This window comes from Ambystoma mexicanum, chromosome 6p (assembly GCF_040938575.1).
Source record: "Ambystoma mexicanum isolate Mex_15411 chromosome 6p, UKY_AmexF1_1, whole genome shotgun sequence".
In the NCBI taxonomy this organism is placed as follows: Eukaryota; Metazoa; Chordata; class Amphibia; order Caudata; family Ambystomatidae; genus Ambystoma; species Ambystoma mexicanum.
In genome coordinates, this window is record NC_090935.1 from 639,069,217 (window position 1) to 639,082,509 (window position 13,293).

At 46.6% G+C, this 13,293-nt stretch overlaps 1 protein-coding gene across 4 annotated transcripts in view; it reads left to right on the forward strand.

The window, feature by feature from the left end:
- The window catches only part of ANKRA2 (ankyrin repeat family A member 2), a 253,723-nt gene that overhangs the window by 198,735 nt on the left and 41,695 nt on the right, over positions 1-13,293 (forward strand). For all 4 annotated transcript variants that reach the window (XM_069627498.1, XM_069627497.1, XM_069627500.1 and 1 more), the window contains exon 8: positions 410-535. In XM_069627498.1, the coding sequence (XP_069483599.1) occupies positions 410-535 (126 nt within the window). The remainder of the gene's footprint in view (positions 1-409; positions 536-13,293) is intronic.

A 13,293-nucleotide genomic window follows, 5' to 3' on the forward strand; every position in this document is an offset into this window, starting at 1 on the left:
GTAGAGCATGTTACTCACCAAAGTGACTTGTACTATTAGTCATAGCCTTTCTCCCTCCAGATAACCACTCGCCTGCCGCCATCTCTGTCAACTCTGAAAATGCCTCACCGTACTGGCAGAGGGCACAAGGAACTGTGGAAGAGAATACGATAGGTGTGGAGATAAGGCCAGGGTGCAGGTGGCATACCGCATGTACCTGGGGCTTGGTTTAAATTGTTGCATGCTGCTGCAGAAAATGAGTGTACCCCATATATATGACACAGATATCCCATGAGTTGGAGGAATGGAGACTAGGGCTATGCGTACAGCCACAATGGGGAGTCATTTTTACTTATTTAATTATAATTGTCTAGGGGTGCAGCCTCCAAGGTGAACAACACATTAATTCACTGAACTTCTCCCCCAATAGGGTGCAGACCCGCAAGTTCTTGGAAAAGGACGAGAAAGTGCATTGTCGCTTGCTTGTAGTAAAGGATACACCGATATCGTCAAGATGCTGATTGATTGTGGAGTTGATGTAAATGAATATGATTGGGTAAGTCCATTTCTAACTGAGGCAGATGTTTTAACAAAGTTATTGAGGCCTTATTCCCTTAATGAATCACTCCTTCTTAAGGTGCCTGAGAAAAAATTCATGCTCTGGAAGCACTCTCCTCAAATCTTGCATGGATTTCAAAATAAACCTTCAGCTTTTTTTGTCATATCCACACTGGTCTGAACACTAATCACTTTTACATGTTTCTGGCAGAATGTAACATCAGAATCTCACTGGCCTTCTATACAGTCCTAATAGATAATTCCTGTCGCCCCATGCTGCATTCTGTCTGTGCCCCAACATACACACTTTCAGTGTCATGATGGCATTCAAGTAACTTGTAACAGTTCTGTTTTTAATAGATATGGTTAGTTTGGAAGCACTTGCTGTGCATTCCATCTCGCACCCAACACTAATTCCTTTTAAGGAATATTCTTCAGATGAGTTTCCTCACTTCTGAGATTATGTTTGACCTTTGGCAAGTTGATGTATCATTTCCCATGCTCGAAATGGACAAAATGTACTGTAGTAGCTATTCCTTCTTCCCCTTTGTGGGGTCTGGGCGAGGTTGGTCATAAAGGCGGAGCTATGTGTAGATTAATATGGGGTGCCCTGGTTGTTGGATGCTGGGTGCTTTGCATAAAATCATAGTGCATTTTAAGAACATAAGAATGACCACCTATTTTACAAATATGTATGTGATAGTAAATCAAGCATCGAATAATTCGGAGAATGTATGCACACTGTGCATGGTGCTAATTGCATCTGTCCCAATACTCGCCCAAATATTAACTGCAAACTGCAAGCCATATACACTTCTTTGGACCACTTCAGCATCACTTTTCATTACAGCTTTTACATCATTTGTACATAGATGCAATTTTGTGATTTTCCTGGAGCTGCATTTGAACTTAAAACATCACACAGATAGATAAATTGCAGTCGGGGGCAATGTGCTTCCACAACATGGGGGAATTGGGCCACAGACCTCCATGGAATGGTGCTCCAGCGAGACATTTTTTTTCCATATAACAGGTCTGACTTATTCGGCCGAAATCCTCCTCTGAACAATTCATACCATGTCATTGAGTGACATTCACAAAGACATTTCAGATGGCTTTTTGACACTCTTTCAAATAAAGCTGTTATAATGTAATATTTTGTTGCATATTACAGAAATATACCTTTGACTTGAGCACCTTACAAAACAAGGCAAGCTATGACTTGAAACCTGCGTGCCAGAAAGATTTTGACTGTTATATAGGGCAATGGTGACCACAAAAGAGTCCAGACACCACAATGCGGTAAAACGGAATTCGGTACACAAAAGAACCACTCCTCAGTAATTCAAACAAAGAATCTGCAGAGTCTTTCCTCCCAGTAGCAGCTGTTGAAAAGGTCTCCATCAAAATTTCACAAGTCTTTTTGGGGTTACTTCCCTGGCACACATTCTCTTCCTTGCTTGTCCGAAGGGTATCGTCCTTGTATTCATCTTTCATTTGTGTTAGGATACGATCACTTCAATTCCGTCTTGCAAGATCTATGGACATTGGTTTGTCTCTGCCACCAGTTGCAATAATAGGTGGAATTTTGCTTCATGCGGTAGTCTGAGCCACCCAGACATTCCAGCACTAGTTTCTACAGATGGGCTTTCAAGCATCTTATCACCTCCTCTTCTCCTCTTCCTGAGGTCATGATGTCTACCTTTTTTCCTAACTATCCTGAGCCTGGCCATTCTTGACACCATGCCATGTAAATTCCTCCTCCTATCGCTGGCTGAACTCCTTCAGAGCCTTTCCTCTATTCCCTACATTAGGTGATGCTTACCTTCTCCTTTCTGTTCTTTCTAGATAATTCTAAATGTTTTCCCTGCTTCTCAGCTTTCCCCGTAGACTCCCTCTAACTTCAACTTGTTCATCTCCTCTTGTCAGCACCTGTTCTCCTCCTGCCACTAAATGTTGCTTTCCTCCTGCAATCACTGCCTGTTCTACCTTCCTCCCCCCTCGCCTCAAGTCTTCTTCTCTCTTCCTCTAATATTTCTCCCAGCTCTCCATTGAATCGACAACCCATCCCAATCTCTACTCTCGCATCACTTTGTATTTGTATTTTGTTTATTCGTATAGCGCGCCTTGCCCAAGGGCATTTGGGTGCAAATCTTCAGGTTACATCTTTTCTGCTCTTGAGCACGGTGAGTGTTGCCTCTACTTTGTGAGCCCAAATTTGTACATTTTGTGCAGGCCCTAGGCCCTTAATCCACCCCTTTGCAGCACGATTCCCACCCCGCACCCTCTTCCTGTTTCCCCGTTCCTCCCAACCCGCCCCCCCTGCTCTCATTGGTCCCCAGGACCGTGTGTTTGAGTCTATCGACTCGTTCACCTCCACCGACTCCTTTTCTGCTCTTGAGCACGGTGAGTGTTGCCTCTACTTTGTGAGCCCAAATTTGTAAATTTTGCGCAGGCCCGAGGCCCTTAATCCACCCCTTTGCAGCACAATTCCCACCCCGCGCCCGCTTCCTGTTTCCCCTTCCCTCCCGCCTCCCGACCCGCCCCCCCCTGCTCTCATTGGTCCCTAGGACCGTGTCTCCAAGGCAAAGGGCGGCTCCTACAGAGGCGGCTCCAGATCGTATCTACAGGTATCCGCAGGGGAAGCATGAAGCCAGTAGCCTGCCGTCAACCAGCACCGACCAAAAAGTGAGTGTGACAAGGGGGGGACTGAAGCAATTGCTTCACGCCAGTGAAGGCGAGCGTCCCCCAGATAGCACGATCCTCCCCACAATGAGAGACAATAATGGACTCTCCCAGGATGGGAATAAGGCCAGGACAAGTGCGAGTGAGCTTAAATGGGAGTTTATCAATCAGAATAGGGCATGCAAAGAACTCTGCAAACTCCGAGAGCGCTCTGTCTGACAATAGCAAAGACAGGCGTATATATTTACAGAATGCGTCATAAGAACCTACATGCTATAGGGGGCACAAGTTAGTGGGGATTGGGTGACGACGACTAACTATAGGTGTTGCTGCGATGTGGTTTGCCGTGGCTGGAGGACGTCACTGGTTACCCTCGTGGGTTGGGCTGGGCCTGGCAGGTCAGCTGGGCTCATCCGGACGGTGTTGTTGTACCAGCCGTGACCAGTGTCGGTGATGAATGTCTTTCCTGGCTTTCTGCCCTAGGGCCACGCACACCGCAGTCATTCAACATTGCAATATTATCTTCCCTGGTAAATCTTCCAATAGGTTATTCTACAGGTTAATGCAACACAGGAGGAATGCACCTAGAGTGGGGTCTTTTGGCGATGCATCAATACATGGTTACCATCGTCCTGTTGACCGGGTATCATAGGTCGCGAGGTTGGGTCTCAGGGCCTGGGACAGGCGGTCCGCGTTATCATGTCTCGTTAGAAGTCATTATGGATATGTTCCTGTAGTGTTGCCATAATATTGGGTGTCCTAATTTTACAGGGGCCATTAACCTAAGGTGAGCCGGTGGGTCGTGGAGCCTAAGAAAGGGCGCCTCTGGATCTGTGTTTTTAGGCCAGGGTTTACTGCTGGGTTGTAAATAATTCAGGTGGCAGGCCGTGGCCTTGGGCGCTGCGGGGGAATGTGAATGTTTGAAGCGGCTCCAGCCGAATTGGGGGAGGTGGAGCAGAGCAGCACAGGCCTCTGCTTTTTCGTCTGGCAGGCTTCACTGGGGGGAAGGGGGAATGGCCTTGCATGTGCTCACAAAGGTATTTTCCTCGTGTGTTGCAGATTTAGGTGGAAGAGACATAAACATTCACATAATATACAATCCTCATTGAGTCTTTTCAAAGCTCACGTTTTTGACATTGTTAGTACCTTTCATATGGCCAATTCGAACACATTACTTATACGCTAAGTATTTAACAACCACAACAATTTGTTACATGTCTACACATGTGCGGTAAGTGAGGTAGTAGTAAGGTTGGTGGAGCGTGCAGGAACAACCCGCCAATAAGACTGACGGCAGTGACACATGGTGAGCTTGGACATACATATGGTGCATTTTCATGCACCCCTTACGTGAGCTCCCAATAGGGTTGCATTTGTCTTCCCTTGCACTCTAGCAGCATTAGTTCAGTTATGGCATGGGACCTTGGGGTGCAGGCTTCTTGGTAAAACACAGAACATGAAAAAAAACCCGGGACACTTTTACTGTTTGCGCATAGCTACAGGGATGTGGGTGCTTCATCCCTAATATCATATAAGCACACATTCTGCCATTTTTATGGAGGTTACAGGTTTTTTAGTCAGAGAGGTCGTGGAGAGAAGTTTCATCACAGGTGGTTTGCTCATTAGTATCTGGGGACTCTGCTTTTGTCAGGGGACCATTTTACAGTTCTTTCCCACCCTGGCCCTGCTGGCCGGGTAATACTGGAAACAGTGATACACTGCGGAAGGTGAAATGTTACAGTGTTGGTATCTAACACTAGCTCATGTCCGTCTGTTCGTGGGAACGGGCTCTCAGCGGATCTGCCAGAGAGCTGCGGCCACAGGGATAATTGAAACTCTCCAAGGGTGGGGGCCGCGCTGCGGTGAACAGGGCTCAAACCATCTTTATTTCACAAAATGGTTTCCGGGGCCTAGCTAAATTCAGCAGGTTTGGTCATTGTCTTCAGCCAGTGGCCCACCCACCACCTGGGCCCTGGTGGCAGGGGGGACCCCTGACGAGACATGGACTTCACCGGGGGGAGAGGATGGAGGGGAGGGAGGTCTCTTGGACCAATCCTCCCATACATTTGCCCCTTTCGTTACTTAAATAACAAATACTTTAAATCCTCCAACCTCCTGCACTCTTCCTCGTCAGCTATAGCGTCATCCCATGCAGGGGTGCCTTTTATGGGCATCCATGCCCTGCACACCCCTCGCAGGCTTTCGCCTCTCCTAGCCTATTCATCTGGGGTGCAGGTCAGGTATATACAACCACTCTCCCCTTCTAAGTCCACCCACACCTCCTCATACCATTCAAGTATATGGGGCTCTTTAATTGTAGTGTGCCATAACTTATCTACTATATCCTTGTCGTGATACATGGGCACCATTTAGAATCTTGACGTGTAATCTGTTCCTGTTTGTACCTGTACTTCCTGCATAGTTTTTATCGTACCGCGGGCGTTGCCCATTGTTACCATCATCATTGCACCATTCGGTACTGCGTTAGCACAACATCGAAGACCCACCTGGCACAGGCAAAAAATAAAAAGGAGGAACACTACAGCCGGCATCAAAAATTTAACAGTCATTCCCAGCCACGATGGGACCCAGGAGAAGATGTTGTCGAACCATGTACTTTCTTCTGCTCCACCTCCCATTTTCATTCTTTCTCCTAGGTTATGTACTGCTTCGATCACATGGGACAAGGAACCGTTATCTGCGTCTTCGGAAGGTACGAAAGTGCAGCAGGCACTTCCAATTTTTCGGCAAACGCCTCTGTCCATTGCTGTTAACAGGTCCAAGACACACCTATTTTGCATGGTCATTAGCCGCAGTGCTCGCAGTTCCACTTTTATTACGTTAAACCCTTCTTCAGTGTCATTTGCCAGCTGGATCAGCTCCCAGCGTGTGATTTGGAGCCACTTTGCATTGGCTCGCGCCTGATGCTTGGGGTGAGTGAGGCAAAGAAAGTTTCTGCAGAGCTGAATAATCGATATCTATCCGGGATCTGTGCCAGCAGTTCTGATGATGCTTTTGATATGTAGTTCGATGATCGTTTGTTTCGGGACAGCACCTCCTCCTTGTTCCTGGAAGACAGGACATATATTTGTGACTCTGCAGTTGGCTGGGCCTCATTCTGCTGAGGTTTTTCTTGCGTTTTCTTGCTCCCATCAATGTGGCTTTCCGGGATCACCATTAGTGCGGAGTGTAGGGTGGCCAATGAGCAGCTGCCACCCCAGGATTGTGGAAGGTGTAGGTATGCCTGATTGCCACATACCCAATAAGTGTCCATGAGGGCTGCTGTCCCCTTTCTCATATCTGGGATGGTGAGGGTCTTGTTACAATTTTTGTTTACCCCCATGATGGTTTTCCCGTCTCCCTTGAAACACAGTTCATAGTTTATTTCTTTCTGTAGCTTGAAGGGTTTTGCAATGGCCGTTACGACAGTCAATTTTGAGATGTGTTCCTTCCATACTGGTGTGCATGTCTCTTCTATCCATTGGAGTTTCTCTGGTGCCACACCTCGCAGTGCTTCAGCCTTGCACATTATCTCTTCGTCTTTCCACTTATTTTCTGAAAAAAGTGTCCTTTGTATTATAAAAAAATGGCTCCTCCAAACATACCACTCCTACCGCCTTCGGATAACAGGTCTTCTCATTCTGCAGCATTTTAAAAGTCACCTCATGTGCCTGGAAGTTGTTCTTAATTCTGCACAACGTGAGATGAAGGAGACACTGGGCATCGACAATAGGCAACTCTTTGGGTAACAATACTTTAGGTGTACCTGAAGCATGGGGAATGAGGGAGCAGACATAACAGCTCTCATTTGTTGTTTGCTTAGCCGTTGCACTCATGTCTGCATACCATTTATTTGTCTGGTGGGGGTGTCGTGGGTCTTCCATTTTGTCCAATTCCCAACCCATAATATTCATCATATTTCCTCCTCCCCGCCTCCCTTTTCCGTTCTTTTTCTAAGGTATTTCCCAGCTTCATGGGCGATGGACAGTGTGGGCCCCCCTTTCTCCCTCTCGCCCCCCCTTGCCCAGTCATCATATAACGCTGCATATTTCACTGTCATTTTTTCATTCTCTTCCTACTATCTAGCAGTGTGTTTTCTGTTGCGGGAGTGGGCACGCAGTGGGGGTGTTGTATAACCATGATATAACAGAGGGGTTACGATCATTTAAACTATGGGCATTGTAATTAGATACTTTTGGCGGGGAAGTTGTACTGTTTCGCATTTTTTCCTGCAAGCTTTCATTTGGCGAGATAGCAACATTGGGTGGTGTCGTGTAATACCTCCATACCAGTTTAGATCCGTCCCATACCAAAAAATCACCTTCTTTAGTATTTACAATTGCTGTTTCATTTGTCACATTAATCCCGTTAATCCCATGAACGCTATAAACCAATACGTAACCAGGCCAAACAATATTGTAAAAAATAATGTAATGCATACAGACAGTCCACACTCGTACGAATATATACATCTCAGCTAAAAATTCTCTATATCTAATAAATCTATCCGTTGCAGGCTGCCCGTTAGTTGCCATGGTAGTTCCTGTTTGAGATATAAAAGTGCATTAAGTGCATGTATGTAAACATTTTTGTTAGCACTACCAGTGCCAAGCGGTCATGGAAGGGAGATGGGTTTGGGTAAGGGAGGGGTGTTGGGATATACAGAGAAGGGAGCAGACAATATACATATTCTTCACATTATTATTTACACTTAAATCGTTTTTTTAAATTATTTTTTTAATCATTTATCTTTATCAATAACCTGTAATATAATGTTTCTCGTTAACAATTTTATTTGGCAGTTACACTCCTCCATTCACATGTTCACTCATCATTTTCATTAGTATTGTTTGCTGTTGTCTGTGCCTCCTCATCCACCTCTTCCTGCACACTATTATATGCCTTTCGCACATCCGTCAAATGTATCCAGTATTTGAGCCCCTTTACTTTTACAGCCGTTGCACTCATGTCTGCATACCATTTATTTGTCTGGTGGGGTACAAAATACCACTTCGTATGGTCCGTGGAACCGTGGGGCATTCCACCGGCGCACAAAGCTCCGGACATAAATGAACTCTCCTGGCATTAATTGTCCCTGTACTTCATGTTCTACATGGGATCCTGTTGTGTTTCCTTCTTCCCTTGTGAATGGTGGAGAGAGCTGCTTTGAGATTGCGCACGCTGCCCTAGTTAGCTTCTTCGGATATTCTGTGAACTCATCTCCTAATACCGTGGCGCTTCTGTGTGCGTCTGATTGCTGCCGTAGTGGGGAATGTGCAGTGTGCACCCGTCTCCCTGTCACGATTTCGTGCGGGGACAAATGGTGGTCCTTGCTCAGCTGATTCCTCAGCTCAAACAGCGCAAGGGGCAAACAGTAGATCCAGTTTTTCTTTAATGAAAAGCACAATTTTGACAGTCTCCCTTTTAACAGTCCGTTCATCTTTTCTACAATGCCATTACTTTGAGGATGATAAATTGAGCACAATTTATGTTTTATTCCCAATAATGTGGTCACTTCTTTGAAGAGCTCGTTCACAAAGTGAGTGCCGTTGTCTGAGCGAATTACGTCACAAATTCCCCAACGCGGGAACACTTCCCTTACTAGGAACTTTGCAGCGCTTTTAGCATCAGGTCGTACACATGGGCCTGCTTCCACCCACCTCGAAAATGGGCATACAAACACTATCATGTAGCGTGCCCCATTACACCTTTCCTCCTATATCCGCGTAGTCAATGTGCAGTTCTCTGAAGGGCCCTTTCGGTTTTAGAATTGTTCCCCTGAGTGTGCGTAGCGTCATTCCAGAGTTATATATCTGGCACGTTGTGCACTCCATTGTCAATCTCGATATGTGCTCCTGGAGACAGGGCACGAACCAGTCTTCTTGTATCTCTGCTGCAATGTGTTGTTTGGTGTTGTGTGCCTTAAAAGTGTAATTGCTGAAATGCTATCTCTAATAGTTTGACCGGCATTACTACTTTCCCTGAGTTATTCTGTCGCCGTAGTAAGTCTGTTGCCGATTGGCTGCACCCTCGTTTTTCCCACACCATCTTTTCATCACCACTTGCCCCTTCCTGCAGCTCTAGTATTTGTGATATGGGCATGGCATTGTATCCTTCTGGGAGCTCTTCGCTTGTCTTGTGCTGTAACATGTACTCACCTGTTTCATGTTTTTCAAAGTACGAGGCTTCCTTGGCAGCAGCGTCCGCTGCCGCATTCCCCAAAGACACAACGTCTGTGTTGGACGTATGTGCTTGGCACTTCACTATTGCTACCACTGTTGGATCTTTTAGGGCCTCAATCAACTCCTTCAGTAGTTCTGCATGTTGCACTGGGTTCCCATCTGCTCTTCGAAACCCTCTCCTCCCCCATCTTGCTAGACCTCCATGTACTGTTGTCGTCATGTAAGCTGAATCTGTATATATTGTTACTGCACAACCTTTAGCTGCATGTAATGCTTCTATTAGGGCAATAAGTTCAGCTGTTTGTGCTGAGAAATGTGATGGAAGGCGATACTGTACTAGTATCTCATACTCACCTTCTTCTAACCTCACCACTGCCAATCCCACATGTTTCTCTCCTGTGTCCATGTCAATCGATGCTGACCCATCCACAAAGTACACCTCTCCCTCAGGGCATTCTCGCACACCACCGTGTCCTCCCCTGTTTCCCCTGTGTAAGTTGCACAATTGTGTTCTTGCATGTCCTCTAGTGTGCATGGTTCTGTGATGAATGTTGCCGGGTTTACTGTCCTGCATCGTACCACGTGGATATTGGCGCTGGACAATATAATTTCATAGGCAGTTGCTCGTGTGTGGTCAGTGTACTTTTTGATCTTTCAAGTATCGCAATTAATGAGTGTTCTACGAACAACGTGACAGGGCACCCCATTACTATTGTGGCACTTTTCTCAATGGCGAACGCGGCGGCGGCGAGAGATTGCTCGCACGCGAAATGTCCTTGCATCACTGCATCCAATGTGCCACTATAGTAAGCCAATGGTTTGTGTCCTAGGGACGTCTTTTGTGTCAGTACAGCTGTCATAAGGGTTCCCTTACAGTGTGAGAACAGGTAAAATTTGCGTTCATAATCTGGATTGGCGAGTACTGGAGCACTCGAAATCAACTCTTTTAGTGACTTAAATGAGTCGCTCATCTCTTCTGACCATTCTATTTTCCTGTTCTCTTGTTGGGCCTCCTTGAGTGCTTGCAGTAATGGTCTGGTGTAGGCTGCATAATCTAATATCCATGCTCTACAATAGTTACACATTCCCAAGAATTTCTGCATCTCTTTCACTGTTGTGGGTTCTCTGGCTGACCTTATTGCTTCCACGTGGTATGGGATGATTCTTTTTCCGTCCTTTGATATCAGCTGCCCCAGGTACAGTACCTACTTCTGACAGTATTGTAGCTTTTCCTTGTCCACTTTGTACCCTTTATTCGCCAGCAGCGTCAGGAGTGTTACTGAGTCTTTTCAGCACGTTCCTTCATTCTGCACGCAGACGAGCAAATCGTCTACGTACTGAATGATTGTGCTTTCAACTGATAAATTACCCAGGTCTTCCTGTAGTATGCGGTTGAATATGCTTGGGCTTTCACAGTACCCCTGTGGTAATCTGCAATGTTCGTATCTCTTTCCCCCTAATGTGAAGGCTGTCAGGTATCTGCTTTCTTCTGCCAAGGGGATGTAGAAGAATGCATTTTTCAAATCGACCACTGTGAAATGTGATGCCGTTTTTGGGATGCTGCATAATATTGAAGCAGGGTTTGGGACCAAAGGGAACTCTTTCTGTATGACGTCATTTAGGGGGCGTAAATCCTGGATCATCCTCCATGCCCCTCCCTTTGCTTTTTTGATCGGGTAGATGCACGTGTTACATGGGGAGTTTGAAGGCACTATTATCCCCTGTGCTAATAATGCATTTATCGTCTCTTTTATCCCTTCCTCAGCTTCACGGGACAATGGATATTGCTTCACTTGGGGCAGAATTGCCCCTTGTTTGAGCTTTATTACCACTGGTGTCACTCCATGCAACAACCCTACATCATGGGGGCCTGTTGTCCACAAATTGTCTGGCACCAGTCGCATGTCATCGTCGAAAAACGACGGTGGCGTTCCCACCACTGCCATCAACTGGACGGGAATTTGTCTAGTCTGAATCAAAATGTCACAGGGCATCGTTATTTCCATTATTATTTCGCCATCATTTTCTGAATCAGAAAAGAGATCCTCATCAGATAAGTCCCGTAGGACAATATTGGCGTTGATGCACAGTACAGTGCGCCATTCACACCCATCTATGTCCATCCCAATCACTGCAATCCTTTTTTCTGATACCTGTACAGCATGCAAGTCTAAGGATACCACTGACCCTGGTGCTATGTCTGGGCCCACTATTGGGCGGAAGACAAACTCTGCGGGTATTCTCCACTCTTTTTTTAGCTCAGGAACTACTTGGGCCAGTGTTTTTAAACCTTCAATGAACATTCTTTCGTCCACTGGCAGGCCACGCATTTCTGGTGCAGTTGTTCGAGCCTGTACTACCAGCATTACGCGTAATGGGCATATTCCTGGTGTCGAACACACTATTCCTCTTTCTGTGAATGATATTGTCATGTTAAGCTTGCTAAGAAGGTCCCTTTTGAGCAGGTTTATTGGCGATTGTTCATAATATAGTAAGGGTGTTTTTACCGTTTTGCCCCCCACTGTCACATCCAAAGCTTCTGTGTAAGGAACTTCAATTATAGCCCCAGAGAACCCCTGCGTCTCTAACTTCCGGTTAGATAACAGAAACCGGCCCTCCCTAATACATGATTTCTCCGCTCCCGAATCCACCATGAATATGAACTGCTTGTCTCCTATCTGCGCCCCTACCAATGGTTCCTCTGCTGCATCGTAGGTTGTAGATAGAACAGGACACGCAAGTGTTCTCTGTGGGCTGTCCTATGCTGGTTGTCTCATTGCCCCCCCCCCCCGGTTGAACACACTCCCTGAAACTACTGATACATCACTATAGGGGGCTGGTGCTGGGGCTCCATTTGCTGTCGTTGCAAAATGGTTACCTGGGGTGTAGTACATAGTGTTGTTGTTCTGTGGGTGATTCTGTGTTCTGTAGCGATGTCGTTGCCTTTGCTCTGGGTACCCCTGCGCTGGTTCCCTTTGTTGTTGTCCCATTGGGAGACCATATGGGCTCCCGGGGTGAGGGTGGCCATACTGTTCTACCTCTGGAAATCCGTTGTTTGTTCTACTCCTGCACTCTCTGGAAAAGTACCCCCACCTCCTGCAGTTCCAACAACTTCCCTGCGCACCTCTGGGACCTTGCCATCCGTTTCCTCCCATAACCCCATACCCTTGTCCACCCCCTCTTCGACCCCTGTACCCACCCCGTCCCCCTCGAGGGGCCCACTCTTGCCACTGCGGACTTCCACTCTGCTCCTGTTCGTTCCACTGCCGTTGTCCTGCTCCTGCCCAACTCGTTGCCATCCTCCCTTGTATTGCTACCAGCCCCTCCTCCTCCTCGTCTCCCTCCCTGCTGTGTGGGAGCGCGGCTACTGCTGCAGCGACCTTCACCAGTTTTGTTTGTACTCATTTTGCCTTGTCTGCCAATCTTTTCTGTGCTATCTCCTTTTCCCTCTCTTTTATTCGTTTACAGTGGTGTACTATTATGCTCTGTATTTCGGGCCATCCTTTTGCTTCAATACCTACTATTTTGTCAAGTGCTTTTTGCACTTCTTTTGGGAGCCCCCTCTTTATTATGAAGTAGAATAATGATGTTGATTGATACCAGGGCATGCCTGTTTCTGCTGTCCACAACTCTTGGACCCGAAAAATGTAATCCATAGCATCTTCCCCGTCATTCATTGTACATTGCATTACTGACTGCAAATCTGGGGTATCTGGAAACGTCTTTCGTAAGGCGTCCCATACCCTGGCGCGTACTGTGTTGAAAGAGGCGCCATCATGGCAATCGCAGTCTAAAGTTACTCCCGGGAAGCCAGCCTTTACCCATACTCTGTCAGCTTTATCCCCAACTGCTGATACTAGCAGACTCTTCACATCGCCTATTGCTAGAG